At 38.9% G+C, this 22504-nt stretch overlaps 5 protein-coding genes across 6 annotated transcripts; 3 read left to right on the top strand and 2 right to left on the bottom strand.

Moving 5' to 3' along the window:
- Window positions 1-1335: 1335 nt before the first annotated feature.
- LOC135635695 (vacuolar protein-sorting-associated protein 37 homolog 1-like) lies at window positions 1336-8753 on the top strand. 2 transcript variants are annotated; one of them, XM_065146982.1, is made up of 8 exons: window positions 1336-1528; window positions 2364-2407; window positions 4660-4881; window positions 5624-5711; window positions 6919-6958; window positions 7052-7098; window positions 7399-7519; window positions 8369-8753. In XM_065146982.1, the coding sequence occupies exons 2-8, from the start codon at window positions 2382-2384 to the stop codon at window positions 8533-8535; spliced, it is 711 nt and encodes a 236-aa protein (XP_065003054.1). In that variant the 5' UTR covers window positions 1336-1528; window positions 2364-2381; the 3' UTR covers window positions 8536-8753. The 2 variants fall into 2 exon arrangements, with proteins under 2 accessions (XP_065003054.1, XP_065003106.1); XM_065147034.1 differs by having other exon boundaries at window positions 4663-4881.
- A 709-nt stretch (window positions 8754-9462) lies between these two features.
- On the top strand, window positions 9463-9990 carry LOC135635826 (polcalcin Phl p 7-like). The gene has a single exon (XM_065147217.1). The coding sequence runs from the start codon at window positions 9562-9564 to the stop codon at window positions 9808-9810; it is 249 nt and encodes an 82-aa protein (XP_065003289.1). The 5' UTR covers window positions 9463-9561; the 3' UTR covers window positions 9811-9990.
- Window positions 9991-10201: 211 nt separating this feature from the next.
- On the bottom strand, window positions 10202-11207 carry LOC135635774 (protein SENSITIVE TO PROTON RHIZOTOXICITY 2-like). The gene has a single exon (XM_065147129.1). The coding sequence runs from the start codon at window positions 11114-11116 to the stop codon at window positions 10259-10261; it is 858 nt and encodes a 285-aa protein (XP_065003201.1). The 5' UTR covers window positions 11117-11207; the 3' UTR covers window positions 10202-10258.
- A 1406-nt stretch (window positions 11208-12613) lies between these two features.
- LOC135635870 (protein DETOXIFICATION 35-like) lies at window positions 12614-15394 on the bottom strand. Its single transcript, XM_065147313.1, has 7 exons — window positions 14945-15394; window positions 13841-14466; window positions 13706-13762; window positions 13388-13626; window positions 13189-13307; window positions 12976-13062; window positions 12614-12890 (listed from the first exon to the last, which is right to left on the bottom strand). Exons 1-7 carry the CDS (start codon window positions 15284-15286, stop codon window positions 12822-12824), a joined length of 1539 nt encoding a protein of 512 aa, XP_065003385.1. The 5' UTR covers window positions 15287-15394; the 3' UTR covers window positions 12614-12821.
- Window positions 15395-20096: 4702 nt separating this feature from the next.
- On the top strand, window positions 20097-20609 carry LOC135635922 (ethylene-responsive transcription factor ERF096-like). Its single transcript, XM_065147413.1, has one exon. The coding sequence runs from the start codon at window positions 20115-20117 to the stop codon at window positions 20472-20474; it is 360 nt and encodes a 119-aa protein (XP_065003485.1). The 5' UTR covers window positions 20097-20114; the 3' UTR covers window positions 20475-20609.
- Window positions 20610-22504: the final 1895 nt, after the last annotated feature.

Below are 22504 nucleotides of genomic sequence, written 5' to 3' on the forward strand. Positions count from 1 at the left end.
TGCTTTTGAATATGATATTATTAGACGAAGAAGTAAATACACTCACAATGATCCCATATATTAGATCATACATCCTCCCACATAACGTGAGATTAAGCAGGATATCAGGTTACATCATCGATAATCGATCGACTCACATCGAGATCATGTTACACCATATAATTAAGCTGGATGTTGCGTTACATCAACAACGATCCACTAGGAAATTAAAAACATTTAAAATTTAATTCATCTCTCAAAAAAAGTCAGAGTATGACATCAAGGGCGATGTTTTCGACTGACTTATTAGGTCAATAGGGATCCATGGACCATTGACTTTTTCTTACAAACGAGAAATCCACTTTAGTCAAACTAAAAAAAAAAAAGGTGCTTTTAGACATGTGTTTGTGTCAACACCTTTGAGCGTGGCCTCGGGGTCGATGCGGCTTGGTTCGGGTCCGAATGAGCAGGAATCTTCCTGGGGAACCCGGGAGACCGCTGAGGTGGCTGACTTCGCTAGGCGCGATTGGGGACGGGTCTGCCGCCTTTTCCAGGATGGGGCTCCCCTTCTGGGCGTCCGGGAGAGACGCTCCGCCTTCGTACCTACACACAGGTCGGATCGAAAGAGCTCGGCCCGACTCCTCCGACGATCAAGTTAGTGAATAGTCGCATGGGGTTTTTGTTATCTCTCCACCCTCTTTTCCTCGGAGTGCGAGAGTTTTTATAGTGAAGATTACTGTTGCCTGATGTGCCCGTTTGTAAGGAGCAGGATCGTACTCCTGGTAACGTCTGACATCAACGTTGGCATGGCGTGAAGGACCAACCTGAGCAGGATGTTAATGTGCCTCGGTCGGCGTTCCGATCCATGTTGACCAGGTGCTGTTAGGTTAACAGAGGCACGAGGCGTCATATGGGGCAGTTGATGTCAACCCGAGTCTTATCGTCATTATTACCCTCGTTTCAAAATTGTAAATAGCAAAATTAGCTCATCCAATTTATCATATAACATGTACCATTATATATATATACTAATATATATATATACTAATACCGATGAAATTTAACTGTACTAATATATTAGTTTATATTTAATTAAGTTTTCCAGCGATATATTTATCTCAAACAAAAATTTATATGGATAAATAGCAAAATCACACTTTATATTATATATATACACACAATATATATATATATATATATATATATATATATATATATATATATATTGCCAACTATAAAAATGTGTATTTATTGAGCCCTTCGGTGGCCCAAACTTAACCGACAATGGGCCGCATGATGGACACATTAAAACCGCCCATATTTATCGGTATGGTATGCCTGCGGTGTTCATAAACTCCCGGGGACAAAACGCGTCTCAGCGTCGTCGTCATAACCCCCACAGCGGTCGCTCGGTTCGCGATCCCTTCTTCCGCTTTCTACCACTTCTGCCGTTGCGCCTGTGTTTCCTTCTCTGTTCGAAGGCGGGCGATAGATCCACCCGCCTCGGATTCCCTGAGGAAGGAAAGGGCTTTCTCTTGCAAACATCAAGGTTCTCTCTTTCCCTTCTTGCTCGTCTTTTGCGGAGGTTAATAGGGCGTAAAGTCGTGTGTCTGTGCATCTTCTAGCTAATTGGTCAGATCTTACTAGCACGAACGGCGATGTGTTCTTTCTCTTGCTAATTGCTGGAAATATTAGGGAAGAAAGGGGGTAAGAAGATTAAACGGAAGTCAAATTGTCGATGATGTGCAATTCGAGACTGCGGCAATGGTTCAAGCGTTAGGATGTTCTAAATCCATCCGTTTGGGGGCATCTGCTATCCATTTGATAGCGTATTTGATCTGCAGCTGCCCAAGTTGCCAAAAGCACTCCTTTGTGAGCTCTGGGGAAACATCTGATCGGACATGGTTCGCGTGATTGCCAGTCCAACAGATGATGGGATCCTAGACCTATCTGTTTAGGCCTAACAAGGTTAATCAAAGACCGTCTAATGAGGCTTCTCGCACAAAATTTACGTGCCATTTTAGAAATATGTGTTTAATGTATCAATTCATATCAGAGAGACTCAAAGAATACGTGAGAAAAAAAGTTTATATATTTTTGAAATATATATTGGTACGACACAATTGTAAATTTGTAAGGATGGATGAAAACTTAATCATCTCTTTTTGTTTTCACTTTTAGTGGTTAGATGGAGACTTATGTCATGTATGATAGAAAGAAAATTTTCTTCCAAGATGCTTACAAGCTTTATTCTACGTTGCCATTTTTTTTCTGGATTTATGAAAGTATGCAACATCATCATCTGTTGTTTGTGTGTATTTGTTCTTGTGTGTTTTTTTTTCTGCTGATAAAAAAAGAGAATTAATTCTGATGTTCCATTTCAGATCCCAGCAGCTGCTACAATGAATTGGAAGTTTCCGAGTTTTGGGTGAGCAGTGATCATTATGATCATAAACCCTGTTTTAATACCTACGATTTGTATTTGAATATAAGCTCTTTGTATGTTTCTAAATTCTAATTGTTAAAACATTCCAAGTTTCAAATCCATTATACATTTTAATCATGATGATTTTAAGCATGCCTTTTTTTCTCTTATACACATTCTAATTTTTCATAAAGGGGGAATTTTCTTCCCGCTCAAGGTCAAGATACAGTCAAATAATCAAGATTTGAAATTGCAATGCGTATTGTTTGGTCTGACTTTTTACTTGGAAATTGCTTTATCAGTTGTAGAGAATCATGCATATCATTACTGATAATGATATTTTTGAATTGATTTCTGTTATTTGTCTTCTGACCGACTAAGACACTCTTTGCCATTAATTTTGTAAGGTTTATGTTTTATCTATACTTCAATCATTTAACATGGTATGACTTCCAAAAGAAGAAATTCCTAAAGTTCTTCAAATTATAGGTCTCCATAACAATATTTTAATTGCTTTGAATCTTTAATCTGGCTATTCATGCATTATGCTTCTATTGTATATTAAGTTCATCGTTTTTCTTTTTGCTTTTTATTAAACAAGCTATGGTACAGATCATAAGTCGTTGCACAGTACCCACTAAATATTTAAATCATAGGCTGTGTTAGCAACAACTGCAGGTCTTTAGTAGCCTGGATAGCTAAAGTATATGCCATACTAGCCAGCATGAACTATGAAGTCTGTAATTCACTAGAAAGTGCTAGTTATAGGTGCCCTGTAAGCTAATCACGTGAGTGATGACACGTGTGACTTGACACGCAGTCTTTTTGCTTATTATTATTATTTGACATTTTATCACTTTATATTGCTTGTTGCTTGAATATATTGTGATGTACATGGATCTGTGCAATGAGAATCAGATCGTGATGAGATCACGATAATGAGACAAATTCGTTTTTAAACACAGATCTTAAATAATCCCGGTCATAGGTTACTCAAGAGGGATATCGAGATAACCGGACAGACTAGTGGCCTAGTACGTCCGCAGTCGATGAGTCGAGTGAATTATTATGGAGATAATAATTCATTGAGCCAAAAGGAGTTCTGATAAGTATGACTTACGACCAGCTCGATATTAGGCCTAGAGGATCACACACATTTGATGGGTGTTACGATGAGTAGAGGTTCGGATATTAGATATCCGCCGGAGCCTCTATCTTATTGGATATCCAATAAACCCCTGAATTATTTGATCCTATGGATGAGATCCAATAAGAGCTGATGAGAGATTATTGGATAAAGATCCACTAATATAAGAGGCTTGGGTAGTTGGATGAAGATCCAATATCCAATAGTGCAGAATCCATTAGGGTTATGTTGATAGAGAATCTCTATAAATAAGAGAGAACCAATGGTTTATAGGCTAGAGCCTCTCTTGGTTGTCACCTCCTACTCCTCTCCCCCTCTCCTCCTCAAATAGCAGGCCTGGAGACTTGAGGAGCATCGTCGCAGCCCTGCTGTGTGGATCACCGCTAGAGAGGAGGACGCTTGACTTCCTTCACCCTCTCATAGAGATCTGCAGGGATTTAGGGATGTACGATCTCCCTAGGTAACACGTTCTTTAATATACGCAGTTTTAAGTTTTGCGGTTTTTGCGCATCAATCTTCGGACGACGACGAACACAACGATAAGAAATTTGATAATTTTGTTTTTTATGTTCTTCCGTTGCGCATGTGATGTCGCCCACAAATTTCCCAACTGAAAGGTGGTACAAGGTGCATATACCTCTTTAACATGATTCTGTGAGGACTGATCCACTGGAATACAACAAAAAATTTCATGATCTATGCCTAACTTAAGCTAGCAGATTAGCAATTTCCACTCATCATTTTGCACAAGTCTATGGTCATTCACATTCTTTTGGGAACAAAAAAATTAAGGTCACCTACCTGTTAGTATAACTTTGTGTTTTGTTCCTTATGAGTTTCTAGTTCAAAATATAACAAAACCAATATTTTAGGATACATATTGCCATTCATTCCATTTATCGTATGTAACTATTTGGTATGATTGAGAGTTCATTGGTTGTTAGTCTCTACAATTTTCTTACAATATGCATTTTGCCTATAATAAGAGTCTAAATTAAATGCAGTTTATGTTTCTGCGTTTGATATAACATGTGATAGGAGAGAACATTTCTAATAAATATTTTGCTATAGCCTTTCTGTTCTTGAAGTTCCATAAATTTGTCTGCAGAAGTGCTCAACAACAACAACCTCAGCCAAATTTCCAAGAAATTCCAGTACAATCTTGGTATCCTCCTTCGGTTGTTGGTTCACCTTCACCCTTTTCAACTCCAACTAGTTCTTCTGTTGGTAATGCTCATCAAAGAGCTTTTGATCGCCCTCAGTCACCATCACAGGTGCAGCCATCACCTACTGAGGCTGCTGGAATAATTGCTCGTTTGAAGGATAAAAGGTGCTTGATTCTTTACACTCATATAACATAGGGTTTCTAAATTGTTAGTATGTCATAGGCTTTTTGTATATATTATTTCATCTTCTGGTCTTTGGTGCCGGTTGTTTCTTTGTACACTTTCATGTAGCTCTGTGCAAATTGGTTTCCTCTTTTATGATAAATTGACTTGCATTTTAGATCCTTGATAAGGCCTCACAATTTTTAGCAGAATAGGAACACATTAGTTTGGTTTGTAAGTTTATCATGAACATGCTTAAAAAGGAGACAACACTATAGATTTGCTTACGGATATCCTTGATCATTTTGCCATGTATATAGTTCTCACTGCTAACTGATAACTACTGCTTGATCTTGTCCAACTAAGTAACTTTGTGAAACTTAATAGTTTCAGAATTATATGCTACCCTAAAGAAAGGGACATGGAATATACAGGGGAGTGAGAAAGGGGAGAGACGGAGTGAGGAAAAGAAAAGGAGATCAGGTCATTGAGAGTCACAGAGGGAGATGTTTTCTCTGTTGAATTTGTCCTTTGTGGGTCACATAATCATTGGAGAGCTGATCAACACCAACAAGAGAACATCATGATTCTTTTGTTGGTCTTTGCCTATATTTATATTTTAATGATGCTTTCATATTTAGGTTATCCAATGAATAATGAAGAAATATATACTTTTAGATCAATGCTTATATATTATTTGTTTCTGTTTTTCTGATTCCAGCATTGTTTCTGTGCCTTTTACAGTGTTGACGAACTGAGAAAGCTGTTGAATGACAAGGAAGCATATAATGCCTTATTTAATTCTCTTGACCAAGTGAAAATTCAAAATAATGTAAGTACAAGAAAGTAACTATATGTACTCCTCATACCCTTCTATTACTTTATTTTTTATATGAGCTCTTTACCCGTGATTGCTTAAGACAATCCTTGCCTTGCTTCATTGAATCCTTCAATACAATTTGCTATAAAAGACTCCATAATTCTCTTTTATCACATCTTATAATTGTTGAAATCAATTAGATAACATGATAATGGTTGTGCTTCAGATTTGCCGCTTTTCATCATTAAGTTTGCATGGTTTGCATACCTCCCTGAAATTTGATGATAGCTTTTCTTTTGAATGTGCAGCTTTTCTTTAATCGTGTTGCATGTTTTGCTTTGAGTGTTGATAGTGCTTCCAGGTCAATAACTATTATCTAATGATAACAACAACAAGAACAAGCCGGAATAATTCAACTATTTGTGATTAGTTTTCATGTATCTTTTTCTGCCATCAGTTCTGTGTAGGGCGATTTCATAGTTAAATTAAGAGTAATCAAGTCTTTTTTTCTAGTGGAGTTTTCTGTAGTCTTCCTACATTTATTATGAACTGATGTTCATGGTAGCTTATTGGTCAACCTGGACTGATTCATTAGGATCAACATGAGGGTCCAACTCCATTGCGTTGCCATAATCCATGTTGTATGTTAGAAGCAAGTCCTCCTTGTTTCTCTCATGGTACAAGTACAATCCTCTTCCAGTCAACCTGGCCTGTTCTTTATCTGATGAATTCCAAAGAAACTCGTAATGCACATATCATTTGAACCTGATTAATCAGGAGTGCCCATCAATAGGAACATAAAAAGGTAGACAGTTGTTGTTTTAGACGTGCAGAAAATCACGATGTAACCAAGCAGAGTTGCTTATTTAACCATTAGTAGTTGTTTTGACTTTTGAGGAGAAAATGCTCTGGCTTCATATCTAATCGTAATACAGTTACAGTTTGTAATATACATAATGTTTTTTCAGTGAATCTTGCACAATCCTTGCATCTCGCATGCACATTAGTTGAGAATAAATGAGGAAATCGTTAAAGCTAAAACAAAGATTAGAAGGTAAAATAAGATCTTAGAAATACAGTACTTGGTTTCTTTTTATGACAGATTAATTTGTTGTACCTAAAATCGACTTTTTAGTCATAGAAGGCATTTTGTACTGAGCTCAATTTTTCAGCTTGTAATAAATTTACAAAGATTCTTATATTTCTCTATTTCCATCAGCTAAGAGATGAACTTCGAAAGGAGACCTTGCAACTTGCTAGTAAGTAACTTGTTTTTCTAAGCTATACGTTTTTTAATATTTCTTGAAGTTATTTCATCAGAAAATTAAACTTCAGTACATAACACTTTACAGAGGAGAACTTGGAAAAGGAACCTCGAATTTTGGAGCTCAGAAACCAGGTAAGCTTTCTGATGTCCTTTTCCTTCACAGGGATAAAAGCAATTTGATTTAAGCTTCCAAATAGATAAGGGGTCTTCTTTTCTGATTTTCTCCTCTTTTTTCCTTCTGTTTGGGGGTTGTATATCACATGTGTGCATATGTCATATGCTGACTCTCAAGGGGCACCATGTGTTGGTGCCTTTGGTGCCTTTTCTTTTTTTCTGAGAAACTCTAGGTTTCTTTAGCTTTCGTTCTTACATGGTCTTAGACTTTGTTATTTGCCTGATCCCAGATAGCTTCTGTTCCTTCTTGATACACAGTGCACTATCATTCGGACAACTGAGTTGGCAGCTGCTCAAGAGAAGTTAGCTGAATTGGAGAGGCTAAAAGAAGAGACATTGAGTTGCTGTTCACCCTCAGCACTTCTGGAAATGTTGCATGGTAACCACTTGAGCCTTGTTGGTTAGAACAGTTTTTTATCATTCAGAAGTGCATTCAACACAATTGTGACAAGTGGTTGATTGATAAACTTCACTGGATATTGCCTGAAGCATGTAAGGCATGTCATTCATTGATAAGCTTCACTGAGGGGTTCCACGCACATCCGGCACCTCTCATTGATTTATCTAAAGGGCTCAGTGCTTAAAATGTGTGACTCTATTATATGATCCCTATGTGATTAAGAGGTTATACTAGTTTTTTTCCTTTTAAAATGTCTATATTTACTCTTTTGGATATAATAAAATTCAATAAATAGAAATCTTTTCAAGGAACTCCTTAACATGTCACTTAATTTCATGTTAACACTATAAACCTTTTAGCTAATAATTTACACTTTCTTCTTTTATTATTTCGAAAATAGTAATGAGTAATTACAGTTCTAGTTCAGTCTTGTATAAACTTTAACATTATTTTTCATGAGTTTTTTTTTTTGGTCTCTCGCACGACACTGCAAAAGATCGAAGTGCTTATGGCATCATGTAGATCCCTGCACTCTATAGTCACTAATTGTTAAAACTGTATGTTTTCACAGATTCATAAATGTATTATCATCAAGGTGCTCGTGATGCACATGATACCTGTGTCACTCCATAGTCACCAATTGTTGAGTTCATATGCTTGAACAAATGGATGTCAAATGTACTTCCATCTGTGGTGCAACAATATGTACTTCCATCTGGGGGTGCAACAATATGTGTTCATCAAACACACAAGCTATTGTATTCTGCTCACTGTTTTACTTATCTGTATTCGACTCATGGTAACTGCCGATGTCTGATATATCTACAGATGCAATGATCAAGGTGGAAGAGGAGTCGGAGATGCTTCACAGGCAACTACTCGACAGGGAGATCGACCTCCCGAGCTTTGTGCAGAAATACAAGAAGCTTCGCACCCTCTATCACAAACGGGCGCTTCTCCATCTTGCTGCTAAGACCTCAGGTCTGTCAGCCTAAGTACTATTATCGTCATCGTGATACTTTAGTGTGGAAACATTGTTCCTCTTGCATTTTGTAAAAACCTGTAGGGAAATGATAAGCTCAGGTCAGTCTTCAGATGTATCTATCCTATCTTTTGTTTGACTCATGATGTTGCATGACAAATTCACGTTCCTTTATGGTGGGAACTACTGCTGCTCTGTAGAAAGCAAATGATCAGTTTACCCTTCTCTCTATGTGGATGCACATGCAGGGTTTCTCTCAATAACTTGATCTGGCCAGGCCAAGTTTGGAGTGTTTGGGTGGAAACTTTGCACCAGTACAGCTGCAATGGTCTCGATTATGTGAGAAATTAATCCCCCTCCCCCTCATATCTCATATTAATTTGATAATCTAACTGATTATTTGAGATATTGATTCTTTAGGAAAAGTTGCATATATATATATATATATATATATATATATATATATATATATATATATATATATAAGATTTTGGTATTAGTTCCTTTAAAATTAAGTATATATAAAACTTGCATATACATTATCATGTTTTCTTGGTCAATTAATTATCATTTGGCTATTAATTGAAGCTCAAAGGAGAGATTAATTTTTTTAAGAAAATATTATGACCCTAAGAATATTAGGGATATTATAGATATTTAGGTATAATTTTTAAACTACAGTTATTTATGATTAACCTGAGTTTTCTTGATGGAGGGATGTATGTGAACGAATTTAATATTACGAGTTTGAAAAATAATATTAAAAGGGATATATATATATATTATCAAAATTTACAAAAAATAAATACATCTGTTTACATGGGGAGAGAGAGAGAGAGAGAGAGGAACAATTCTACAACCAAACCCCGATTCCAAAGGGAGATCCAACCACCTCGCCATCGACTCCTATATTTATTGCGCTAACATGCCTTCTCTCCGTCCACATATATTCCCCTTTCTCTCCTCTCTAATCTTACTCGAGCAACAGCAAGCACCGAGATAAATCCAACAGAAGCAAGCAAGGCTGAGAAGAAGGAAGATGGGCGACGTGACACCGGAGATGGAGAGGGTCTTCAAGCGCTTCGGCGCCGAGGAGGACGACGGGAAGATCTCCTCGGCGGAGCTGGGAGAGGCCCTGCGCGTCCTCGGCTCCACCGCCCCCGACGAGATCCGGCGCATGATGGCCGAGCTCGACACCGACGGCGACGGATACATCGACTTCCAGGAGTTCTCGGCCTTCTGCCGTGCCAACCCTGGTCTCATGCAGGACGTGGCCGAGGTCTTTTAAGCCCGTGCACGCACGTCGTGCCTTCTTCTTCCTGCTTACTATTTAAGGCGCCAATGGCTTCCTGGTTTTAGGTGATCGTTTGATATAGCGAAGAAGATGTCGTGGTTCATTTATTTAGCTATTCATTTGTTTTTTGGCCTTTTATCATTAAATAATCTAAATAACATTTTTTTAGCACAAGTTTTTTCGAATTTTGATATCTGAATTTAGATTCTAAATATCATTAACCTAATTCTAATTGGTTTTCCCAACAAAAAATAAATGGATCGATATACCCACCGAGATTTAAGTTGCCACCATTTCACCCATGTAAGGAGTTGCCATCTCCCAACCCTTAATTAGCCTCTCATGTCTCCATAACAATCCAACCTCATCAACATCAATATCATAGTACATCAAAATCTACCTCTATCATATATTACATATGAGAAATTAAGATGGATACGCTTCACTTGGCGAGGCGATTGGGGAGTGGTGTATGGCCCAAGAACAGGGAGACATGACCCATTAGCTTGTCCTTCCGGGTGAAGGTGGTGCCGCAGGAGCACATCCACCTGAGGTCGCCGCAGTGCTTCTCGTGGGTTCGCAGGTCGGAGAGCACCGCGAACTGCCTGCGGTTGCACCGGTTGCACACGTACATCTTGGGGCAGTGGCTCCGCCGGTAGTGGTTCTTCACGCACACCATCGATTTCAGCGGCTGGAACTTGGCGTGCTTCCTGTTCCACCGGCACCCCTCCTGCGGGCACGAGTACCTCCTCGCCGCCCCTGCAGCTGGTGGTGGCGCGCCCTTCGCCAGGGCGGTGATCGTCTTGTACTCCTCGCCGTGCGCCCTCATATGCATCCGCAGGTTGGCGTCGCGCTTGAACCCCTTGCCGCAGACCTGGCAGTAGTGCGTGTACTTGGCCAGCAGATCCGCCGCGTCCACCTCGACGATCTCGCACCGCGATCCGCCCTCCCCGCCGACGCTGCACTCGAGGACTCCATCTAATAATCTGTGGAGATCGTGGTCTAGAGCTGCGCCGGTGGCCTCGTAACCGACCGCCTCGTTCTCCTCTTCCTCTTCCTCCTCCTCCTGCTGCTGCTGCTGCTGCAAGGCGTGCATCATGGAGGAGGCGGCGACGATAATCTCCTGCACCAGGCTACGGGCGCCGGACACCACCGCATCCAGGGGCTCCTGCCGCAGGAGCTCGGGCGAGACGACGAGGCCCACGAGGGACTGCACCTGTTGCACCTTCTCGTTCAGGACGGCGAGGTGGTACAGCAGATCCCGGCGTTGGGCGTCCATCTGCTGCTCAAACGCCGCCATGGGAGGAGATCTCTGCAGCGCCCCGAGCTCGAAGGATAAGGAAACGAAGGAGATGCAAGTCAACTACGTACTCAGAGACGTCCACCCCTACATGAGCCTCCCTCAAGTCCCACCCAACCCAAAAGAACACACCTCTCCATCTTCTTTAGCATTATAATAAGCTACTAATAGTGTATTATATTGAATCAACTACAGCTTCCTCTTCTTTCTTTGTCGATCCACCATGGATTGATCATGTCAATGGGAGGGGGAGCAGGTGAGGATTATTTTAGGGGGAGTCGTGTGTTCATTGGATGAGAGCTCAGCAAGAAGGAGACATGGGGGCGTGGTGGTTGGAAGAAGCACACTGAGATTACAGTCGTTGGACAAAACAAGTACAGGATGATCCAATGCCGGTTGTGTGCTGCACTCGTTTTCAGCCGCAACATTGAGAGCTATCTGTGGCAATAAGATCAAAGTATAGATTTGGTTAGTAAAATCTATGGCAAAAATAGCATATGGAAGACCGGTCCTTAATGATCCAAAAGGTCCAAACATCAAATTTCAACCTTGAAAACGTAGAAATTAAAAAAAGAAAAGAATAAAAGAATAAAAATAGAAAAGGAAGTAATGATTCAAATGGTCAAACATCAATTTCCAACATTGAAATTGCAGAATCCGGCAAAATTAAAAGAAGGAATGGAAAAAGTAAATGAAAATTTTTTTTTTTCTTTACTCAATCCTAACACATTTTGATGTTAAAGACTATCACATAATGTTGCCAATTGCATTGATGGTTTAGATTTATGGAATAGGCACCAATCAGCATCATTATTTCAATTATCTTTGCTGAAAATTGGAGTTTGTTCACTTGATCTATTTGATATATCATTTTGCGTTTTTATGGAAGAAAAATTTCATTTCTTTTGATACTACTTATGAATGCTTGTGAATTGGATATATATTTCTTTAACTTCAAAAGAAAACTTTTCCTAGTGGATAGAAAATAAATTAATTTGCTTGTTCATATTGAGGAAGAATTGTTAGAATATTTAGCAAAGATTTCATCGTAATCGAATTTTCTTATATGGAAGAACAAAAAATCTCTTAATAAAGATAAATAATAGAAAGGGATCAATACGATTTTTTATTTTTACGACATAATGTGATTTCATATGGAATTATTGTACTTAGTTGTTGCCCAAAAAAAAACATGTTTTGACCCATAAGAGAGAGAGAGAGAGAGAGAGAGAGAGAGAGAGAGAGATCTTTTTTTTTGTTGTTGTAGCCATGGATGCTTAATTGGATGTTTTACGATTTGACTTGTATAAATAGCATTTTGAATGAGGAGTTCAAGTTCATTAAATTAATATATTAGTGAAAACTCTTTAGATTAATAGTTGCTTATTCTATTAGTTTAAGTATTTTGGGCCAATGTAAGACTATCAAATTTGGTGATGAGTTAAGATAGATTAAGTTAATTAGTCAATTATATCATCAAATTATACATATATCATGTGAGAGAGAAAGACATAAATCCTTCAATTCTTCTTCGTAATTTAATTGACTTAGTTTATTATCTCTAATGCTAAAAGATTCCACTGCAGCACCCTTCTTTATTTAAAGAACAAGAAAAGGAAAACAAAAGGTGCCATCATAATGGAAATCCATTTTCCTGAGGAAAATGGCAACCTAATCTCATGGCCATGGAGAACACAAAGCCATCTCATGCATGTCCTTTCAAGTCCTCTTCTTGCCCACCCCACAACAGCACACGTTCCGCAGCTTGGGCTGCCTGCAATGACACCAGCTGTGAGATATCATCCATGAACTGCAATGATAAAGCAGCAGGAACAGTAGGTTTGTGTAAAACCTTTTACCTCGCTCTTCCAATCTGTCTTCCAGATTATGAACAGCAGAATCAGTGTCTGGACAAGGGTTCCACAAAGCATCCCAAGCCATATCCCCTGGCATCATCAATACACTCGTGTGTCAGAGCAGCTCTTGCAGAAGAATGAGCGGTAGAACAGTTTCATGTCTCCATCTCGGATGCCGATGTATGTCAGTAGCACAAGGTTGATCTATGTACGTACCTGCACTCCCCAGTGGAGAAGATAACCCATGAGGAACCCTAGAGGAAGGCCAAAGATGTAGTAGCAACCCAGGTTGATGTAAGCCACCAGAGCCTGCCACCCACCTCCAACAGCCACTCCTGTATCGAATTGCTCACTCATTCACTTTCTCTCCCACGCAAACATCATCATCGATCCCGAAATGGTCATGCATGCTTACCTGATATAACTGGCTGGATGCTGTTGAGCACCATGGTGATGCCCAGGAGATACGCGATCTCCGCGACTGCTCGTTGCATGTTCTTGTCGTTGGTGAAGATGACGCTGAAGTAGTCCCTGGTTACGAGGATGGTGGTCATGAAGAGGAGGCCGATGGCGAAAGACTGGACGAGCACCACCGCGACGGCGTACTTGGTCGCCCTGGCCCGGCCCGATCCCAGCTCGTTCGACACCCGGACGCTGTGTGGTGGTGCAAGAGAGTAGAATCGGTGAGCAACCTTATGGCATGCAGCGTTGATACGGTGGCTGGTGCTTCTACCTTATGGCGGCGTTGAGTCCGATGAAGATCATGCCCTCCCATCCGTTTATGTTCATGCTGTGGAGGGGAGGGGAGGTGGACTGTCAACGGCAGTGGGAGAAGCCGAAGGATGACTGCATGCATGAGCGAGCTTACCAGATGGCGATGGAGCCAACGGCGATCTCAGCGTCGTCGAGGTGGCCGGTGAGCACGGTGAGGATCATCATGTACCAGATCTCGAGGCAGAGCATGACCGCGGACGCGAATGACAACCTGACGAACGCCCACAAATCCCTGAAAGCCGTCAACGAGAGACCGGTCCACCCGTCCTTGCACCAGCCCACGATGTAGGCGACCTGGGCGAGAGAGACGAGCCAGGCCGAGATGTCGTAGGCCGCAGCCGCCCCCCACAAGCCCCACCCGAGGACGAATACGAAGAGGGCCAGCAGGGCGACGTGGAGGAGGAGGACGAGGAAGCCGATCCAGGCGAGGGCGACCACTTTGCTCTGCGCCTGCAGGAACTTCTGGGCGGGGAAGTTGATGGCCAGCGCGAACATCTGGGGGATGATGCTGACGGCAAACTTGCCGGCGAGCTCGGCTATCTCGTCTTGCTGCCCGATCAGCTTCAGCAGCGGGGCGGCGAACAGGTAGAGCGGGCACATGAGGATGGCGGCCGCCACGAGGATGATCCAGGACCGCTGCATGTACACGCCCAGCATCTCCACCTGCCCCGCCCCGAAGGCTTGCCCGCATAGCGTCTCCAGTGCACTCCCCATGCCGAGCTAATATGGATAGCGTACACTGTTGTCAGCTCCTCAGAACATAAGCTCACGATGACCTACTGAGGCTACCAGTGCCTGAATCAACCTCCCCAGAAAAACACAAATCTTAAAGCTAAAGCACAAAGAAGTCATTATCCATGTGAGAATATATATATATATATATATATATATATATATATATATATATATATATATATATAATTAGGCCCACATTAGAGTAATTGGAGTAGCTCTAGATCCGCGATGCACGGAGTCTGCCTCATCCGCCGATGGGTGTATGCACGCTTTCTGCATATTAAGGAATGGAAGCTTGCCACGTATGTGCCATCCCTAATTTAAAGCTGTGTGGAGTCTGAGAGAGGTCAGCGGATCCGTGGTAGCGGTGGAACTGTGCCTAATTTACGGCGAGAGGAGAGGCGAGAGAACGGCGAGGAGTTATTACGGAGTCAAAAGTACGAGGGCGAGGAGGAGGGCGTACGAGGAAGCCGAAGGAGAAGGTGGAGATGACGTTGAGGGCGACGGCGACGGCGGAGAGCTCGAGGTTGCCGATGTGGCCGACGAAGATCTGGGTGGAGGAGCTGAAGCCGTAGAGGCAGATGATGTTGAACGCGATGGGGGCGCCAATGCACCACAGCCTCTTGGACTCCGCCCCGAACAGCTCCCACGCGTCCCGCAACCCCCGCACCGGAGGGATATCCTCCTTCTCAACCGCCTCGACGGCGGCTACAGTCATCCCTCCTCCCTTGCTCCTCCACGGCCGCCCCTTCTCTTCGCCCACGTTGTGCAGGAGGGGCTGCTGATCCATGGGCACCGTCCCCATGTCTCGTTGTGTCCCCTCGGCTCCTCTGATGCGGACGGCGGTGCAAGCGGCCTTCTCTGTCTCTCACTGAGGATAATATATAGATGGAGAGAGAGATGAGATACGCAGTGAAGAGAGAGAGCGAGAGGAGTGAAGGGTGTTTATAGCAGTCCAGCCACAGTCTTACTGACACATAGCCAAGCTGTTACGTGATGACTTGATGCGCATCATAACATGATTCTATTATCCATGTTAATGACAAAAATAAACATATAATAATATAGAGTATGAGTCTCACCTACACACCGCTTGCATCCATGCAATGCATGAATTAGTTCCTCACTTTGGCCACCCAATTTTTTGCTTCATCATATATTTTCATCGATTTCTCCAATATTTTTTATATATCCAAATTAATGACATCTTTAATTCTTCTTTTAATGTCACTTGAATTGTATCATTATAAATTCAATCATATTCCTACTAAATTTAAGTTTTTTAGTCTCTAAATTTATCTCACAATGTTTTTTCATATAATATGGTATTAGAAGAGGCTATGGGTTAAATTAGTCAGACCAAATACACTTGAATTAATTTTGCACATCAAACCTAAAATAATGACTTGTATGAAGATTTTTTTTAAATAAATAATAAGTGATGAAGACGAGATTCGAATAAATCAAGACTTTGTAATATACTGATTGAAATCTTTATCAACCATACTATCTAACATCTTAAAAAATATATTGAATGAGGTTCCAAACTATTAATTTTTAATAAAAAAAATTGATACATACCACTAAATCAATATTTAATACATAAAAAAATATCGGATGAGATCTTAAACTATCAATATTTGATAAGTGAATCTAGTACACTACAATCATATCAATGCTTAAGATGTAAAAATATATATGAAATGAGGTTTTGCATCATCAATCCTTAATAAATGAGTCTGATACATCATTATCAAAGTAATGTTTAAGGTATGTAAATGAAGATATTAGATTTATATACTTTTTATGTATACTTGTATATAAAGTAGGATTCAAATGACTTTCTCAATGCGATCTACAACATGTCACAACTTTCCCGTGGGACACAAAGAAACAAATCCTCGATTGGTCCATGGTTTTTGGAGGCTTCCCATAAAGGCTTATCACCAACTCAGATTGCCACCTCAAAAGAAGATATCGTGGATCAGCCTCTCAGAAGAATCTTTTGTTTAGGTTTGGCATGAGGTGAGGCCAGCAGAAAACGTCATAGCTTCGATGGCTACGTTCATGTCTTGCCGTGGTGTCTGCTACTCTGAGTGGTTGGCAAGATGTGTCAAAGACAGGGACTCATTCGGAGGGGTCGAAGAGTTTGTATTTTTTTTGGTTATTCAGGTCAGATCGATTTAGATTGCTGGAAAATATTCATGAAAAGATGGATGAAGTTATAAAGATTAATCTTTATGTTGGTAAAGATGGTAAAGTGTGTGTTAGGATCCTTTTATTTTCTGTATTTTTTTTATATTTTATGTTTATTTATTAAGTTTGTTTAGTTCAGTTAAAATCGGAAATCTATAAATAGAGATGTAATTATTTTTTTTTTTGTCTATGAAAAATATTATTCAGTCTTTTGATAAAACCTTAGTAGGTCAATCCCCTCGAAGCGATAATTCCCTTTTCTCCTTTTTTTTCTTCCACGATAAAACCTAAGGTCTTATCAGTGTGATGTAATAGGTTAAATTTTAGATTATATTGGTGATTGAGATAATAAATTAATACTTTAAAAACATATATGTGGAGTATTACTCGTGTGTGTCGTGTGGTGACATATCATCGCTTATTTAGACAATCATCTCTATTCATAATATTGGTAACACAATCAATATCTTATAATCATTGCCTTGATAATTGGATGTATGATCTCATAACTAAATAATAGTTAAGCAACTCATGTAATTGTTTCCGACATTAACCATCACTTTCGGTTCAATTGTTACTTTAGCATACTATAAAAGCATCACGAGTGTGTGCTACAAGTGAGATTTTACTAGTTTTACTAGTTTTACTTTAGCACACTATAGTTTTACTATATTTTAAGTTAAGCATCAAAGGGACTTTGGTCGCATGTAGTTTTGCATGATTATTAGGTGTCCTCTATATGTGACGAATAAGGAGCTCAATCGAATTTAAACTCTCTCTACAAGTTAGGCAACTAAAATCTGTTTTATCAAAGAAAGATTATAATAAAGTGTTCAAATTCTGAATCAAATAATTCATGTGGATCATAACTTGATTTATATGAGATTAAGTTTGAACCTACGAGAAGATTATCACAATCAATAAGATTCTTATTTAAAATATGAAAATAAATTTGTGTTATAATACAATGTAATTTTATTATTAAGTCGCATGATGATGTATCGATCTATCCGATTTATACTGTATTTGAATATTTGAAAGTCATATTTAAGATGTATTTAATAAGTAAAATAGATATGTAATTCAGATCAAAATTTAGGTATCCGAACATTTGGTGTATTGAATATTTTGAGCTTTTGTCTTATCTCTAACAATAGATGCTGTGATGCGGTGGTCCCGTCGACAGGATCTCTGTCGTACGATTCATAGATGTTGGTGGACTAAAAAATCCAAAGATCAAACATTATTCATAGATTCTTCATGTTTGATGATTGGTGATGGTAATGATAGAAAGTGGACATGTGAATTTTACCCTAACCAGAGTAACTATACTGACCTCCAAATTTGAACTTGAATTAGAATTGAATATATATTTATTTGTTTTCCTATTTAATGCCTACATAAGTTGGATTAGTCATATGCATTTTACTATTTTTTTAAAATAAAAACTATTATATTAAGGGAACTAGTGGGACAAAAATCCTCATGACAAAAAATGAGGGAGACCATGGATCTTAAAAAATTGAGAATCCTACGAGCCACGAGATTAAAAGATCTATCCAAATATATATATATATATATATATATATATATATATATATATATAATAGATGATAAATTATGTTGCAATTAGTTAAATATCTAATTTAGAAGCATGGATCTCTCACTAGGCATCGTTAGAGTTAAAAAAGTTAAAAGACTTCGAGGAGACTCCAAAGTGATGTAGTTTGTGAAGTTGGACTAGTTTGAGCCCTTCCAACTATGCACAGGCTTTCACCATTCGAGTACTATTGGATCATACTTTTATCTTTAGTTCATACACCTTTCTCTTTCGATCAAGGAGTCATCATTTTTATGATATAGGGATAAAAAGATTTTCTATTATGGACAGTATTCTACACTAGCTTTCCATTGTATAATGTAGATATGAATATTTAAAGGAAATTACGATTGGAAAACTTTTATTCGTGGGGTGATAGAAAAAGAGAAAGAAGAGAGGAAAAAAAGCTAGAAAAGGGGATGACTTATCTACTACCATCAGAGAGCCATTAATTTCAAGCATGATGGCTCGTTAGCATATAATTTTGATGTCAATTATATGACAATCTAAATTTAATTTAATATTGAAAGTGGAAAAAGAATTAAATATTAAAAAAATTCATGAGAAATTTCTTTTAATTTGGATTGAAACCCAACAATATCATAGATTTAGAAACAATGCTTTATCAAATCATATCATAATACCTCATATATCGATCGTTAATTTATAATGAGATCATATTGTTATATAGATAAGAATAGTTCAGTCTAAAATTGAGAACGGGACAGAACATCTCCTATCAATAATATAATCTTATATATCATAATCTTTAATCAAAATCTAATTAGATCTCTGATATATTTTATTGTAGGTTATCGAGTCCTATAATTTTACATTGAATTGATTTATAGAGCTAAACCATACTGCTAATGTTAATTCAGGATTAATGGATCAAAACTAAAATTATGGCCAAGTAAACAATTCAAACTCGAATCCACTTGGATATTTATTTTCCTTTCTGAATTCATTTAAATCATATAGTTTATGCCTATTGGGATTAGACATATACTCAAAATAATTGAACCTGTTATGGTCCACGTAAGATCTCCGAAACGAAGCTTGGCTGACTATTTTGGTACCCCAAACTCCATATTATTTAGATATATATTTTCATATTCGAATTTATTTCAAATCCGATTATATGGAATAATCATATTGTTTTTAACTATCCAAATCCATTTTTATTATGTCATTAAAACAACTTTTATTTACTGTAAGATAAAAAAAAAAAGGAAAGTAGATATTCCAGACAATAATCTATACGATGAATAAAATAAAATAAAATAAAATTCTTGCAAGACTTATTTTTATAAAAATATAAATAATTTATTATGTCTTCTCATATAAATCTTAAAAGAATTTATTTTTCTTACGTCTTTTGCATAGGGTATTTTGAAACAAAAACGTTTGCATAAACTTAGAATCAAGAAATAGGAAAATACTTTTGAATCAACAAAGTGTTTTTGTGGTGGAAGCTGCAAGTGCATGCATGCAAGCATCTGCTGCGTCACCCTCCATGACTTCACCATATCGGCAGCAGCTCAAGCTCTCAGAGAAATGGTGCATGAGAAACATTGGATGTGACAGTCATCATGATCTGACCCCATCCGTCTCTGACCATGGTGATCTTCTCTGTGGGTTCGACGTACTGCTGCTTTGATCCATTAAACAAATGGAGGGAGGCACTCCTCTTTGACCCTTCCATATGCAATGAAACCAAATCCAATTCTATTCCTTCCTCCCTTTCTCTTCATCGCACGTGGAGAATCGCCATGCGTCGCCCTCTCCCGGACTCCGCTGTTAAATCCCCGTGGGGGATCGGAGGGAGCAGTCATTCATGGCGGACTCCACCAGGGGAGGAGGAGGAGGAGGGGAGAAGGAGGGCGAGGCGACGCGGTACCGCGGCGTACGGCGTCGGCCGTGGGGCAAGTACTCGGCGGAGATCCGCGACTCAGCGCAGCACGGCGCCCGCGTCTGGCTCGGCACGTTCGACACCGCGGAGGAGGCGGCGCGGGCCTACGACCGAGCCGCCTTCGCGATGAGGGGTTCCCTCGCCGTCCTCAACTTCCCCGGTGAGGCCGGCGCCGGTTCCTCGCGGGCCGGGAAGCAGGTGATCGAGCTGGAGTGCTTGGACGACCGGGTGCTGGAGGAGCTCCTGGAGGTCACTGAGAAGGAGAAGAAGAGCAAGAAGAAGTAGCGCGGCTTTCAGCAACATGCAGGAATAAGTGAAGGCTGCAGTACTAATCTACGTATCTATCTGTGTGTCAGTGCGTATGTAACCACGTAATGTTTGGGAAGTCTCTGTCAGTGCAATCTTCTTTCAATGATTGGATTCTGGTCCTCTCCTCCTCCATGGAAGAAGTTTAGGCCGACAGAGATCTAAATAATGTCAGGCAACCGCTGGTTGTCTTCCTCCCTCCATCTCCCCACTGCGTATAATCGTTTTCTTTCCTCCATTTTCATGCATCAGTCCACTGCTGCCATTAGAGCTGAAAGGGTTTCATGAAATCATACCAGAAGAAAGAAGCTGAGGGAAAAAAGGAAGAGACAAGGAATTGTATGTCCCGAAACAGTTGCATGTCCCGTCCTTCTCTCAGCTAGATCGCAAATCCAGTTCTGCAACTGAGAGGGAGGAATTGTACGGAGTCCATCGCAGGCAGCTACTGCTGCTTCGTGAAATCTTATATATTGCTTAGGCTGACTGTAGTTGATGCCTCGATGGCATGCACTTCAAGCTTTTTGACTTTGGGTGCAATTACCAATGATAATAGCAATAAAAGTATCAGTTGGTTTAGCCGATAAAGATTTGATGGTTTATAGTTACTGATCTTCGAATTTCAACTTTATCATTTATCATTTATCATTTATAAAAAAATAACTTCTAAGGCACTAATTACATGGTTTTTTTTAATATCTTATTGTTATTATTTGATAAAATATAGTTTACATGACAATAACATATGTTGTAATATCTTAACTATTGGAGTTGGTTATGAATATTTTGTGACGAATGAACTTTGTGCGATATAATCTTTTTTATTAAAATTAAATATATTTGAACTTTATCTATATTTTCAACTAAAGTCTTATCTTTATCTTTTTTCTACACAATTATTATTAATTATCTTAAATTTTCTAACTATAACATCTATCTATATTCCATCTTAAGTGATTTTTTCTCGTTCTATTCTCTAACTTTTTACGTTCAAAAACATCTTTCTCTTGGCTTCTCCGGACATGTTTATATTTTTTTAATATAATTTTCTTTTATTTTATCTTTTGTTGGGATTATACCTAAATAGTAAAAGAAAATATGACATGCGAGCGACGAAATTTTAGTATTGTAAGGAGTTTACTTAGGAAGATTGCATAGGCTTCATGCAAGAGCTTACCTCTCGATTAATTATTCTGGAGAAGATCTGAATTCTCCTATATTTCAAGCATAATCATCTAAACATCTATATTTAAATGGGAAAATGAGTGTTAATTCCTTTGGTAGTTAAATTGATATAGGTTTCTAACAATAAAGCATTGAATTTTGTGGCAATATCCATCTACATTTGATACAATCCCCACCAGCAGGCACTTTGCCTAATAAGTGATCTGTGACATTATAGAATGCAATCCTTACCTTAAGATTTAATTAGGAAAAAAGATTAATTATCAATGAATGATTGTTGTAATTGTGCACATATATACTTGTATTTGTAAGATGAAATTTTTTGTTCTCTTTTTTAATCCAAATTGTATTACGTGATAACAATTATTATTATTTTTTGACATGAGAGATCAGGGTTGGAGTCACGAAAATAACTTTTCTATATTTAGATATAAGGTTATATATGTTGATCCTTCCTGTATCTTTCATTGATATGATCTTCATCTTTAGGTTTGTCTTTTATTTTCATAATATAATATGATTCAATAAACTAACTACAACCTAGCTAGGCATAAAGAGACCTTGAGCTTTGCTATTGCAAAAGCTAAAAGCAATGCTTTGGATGCTTAGTCCTGCCTGCACTTCTCTTTATATGCAAAATTTTCTTGTATGCATCAGATTCATGACCTTTTCATAAATCTTGACCACTTACTTATAAAATCATATATAATAAAACAAAATCTTGTCCTTGTTAAGGTCACAATGCACATGCATACTCTTTGCCATATCCTTTGATACATCCTCCAAAAATCAATGGTTTTTTATTTATCCCTTTAAATCGAAGTTTA

This window comes from Musa acuminata, chromosome BXJ1-1 (genome assembly GCF_036884655.1).
Source record: "Musa acuminata AAA Group cultivar baxijiao chromosome BXJ1-1, Cavendish_Baxijiao_AAA, whole genome shotgun sequence".
NCBI lineage: Eukaryota > Viridiplantae > Streptophyta > Magnoliopsida > Zingiberales > Musaceae > Musa > Musa acuminata.

Excerpts from the sequence above, each read along its gene's own strand:
- LOC135635695 (XM_065146982.1), top strand. The coding sequence starts at position 2,382 with ATGAATTGGAAGTTTCCGAGTTTTGG. Across the intron at positions 2,408-4,659 it reads TGGAAGTTTCCGAGTTTTGG|AAGTGCTCAACAACAACAAC; the intron begins GTGAGCAGTGAT and ends ATTTGTCTGCAG. Across the intron at positions 4,882-5,623 it reads GCTCGTTTGAAGGATAAAAG|TGTTGACGAACTGAGAAAGC; the intron begins GTGCTTGATTCT and ends TGCCTTTTACAG.
- LOC135635826 (XM_065147217.1), top strand. The coding sequence starts at position 9,562 with ATGGGCGACGTGACACCGGAGATGGAGAGGGTCTTCAAGCGCTTCGGC.
- LOC135635774 (XM_065147129.1), bottom strand. The coding sequence starts at position 11,116 with ATGGCGGCGTTTGAGCAGCAGATGGACGCCCAACGCCGGGATCTGCTG.
- LOC135635870 (XM_065147313.1), bottom strand. The coding sequence starts at position 15,286 with ATGGGGACGGTGCCCATGGATCAGCAGCCCCTCCTGCACAACGTGGGC. Across the intron at positions 14,467-14,944 it reads CCTTCTCCTTCGGCTTCCTC|CTCGGCATGGGGAGTGCACT; the intron begins GTACGCCCTCCT and ends TATCCATATTAG. Across the intron at positions 13,763-13,840 it reads GTTGGCTCCATCGCCATCTG|CATGAACATAAACGGATGGG; the intron begins GTAAGCTCGCTC and ends TCCCCTCCACAG.
- LOC135635922 (XM_065147413.1), top strand. The coding sequence starts at position 20,115 with ATGGCGGACTCCACCAGGGGAGGAGGAGGAGGAGGGGAGAAGGAGGGC.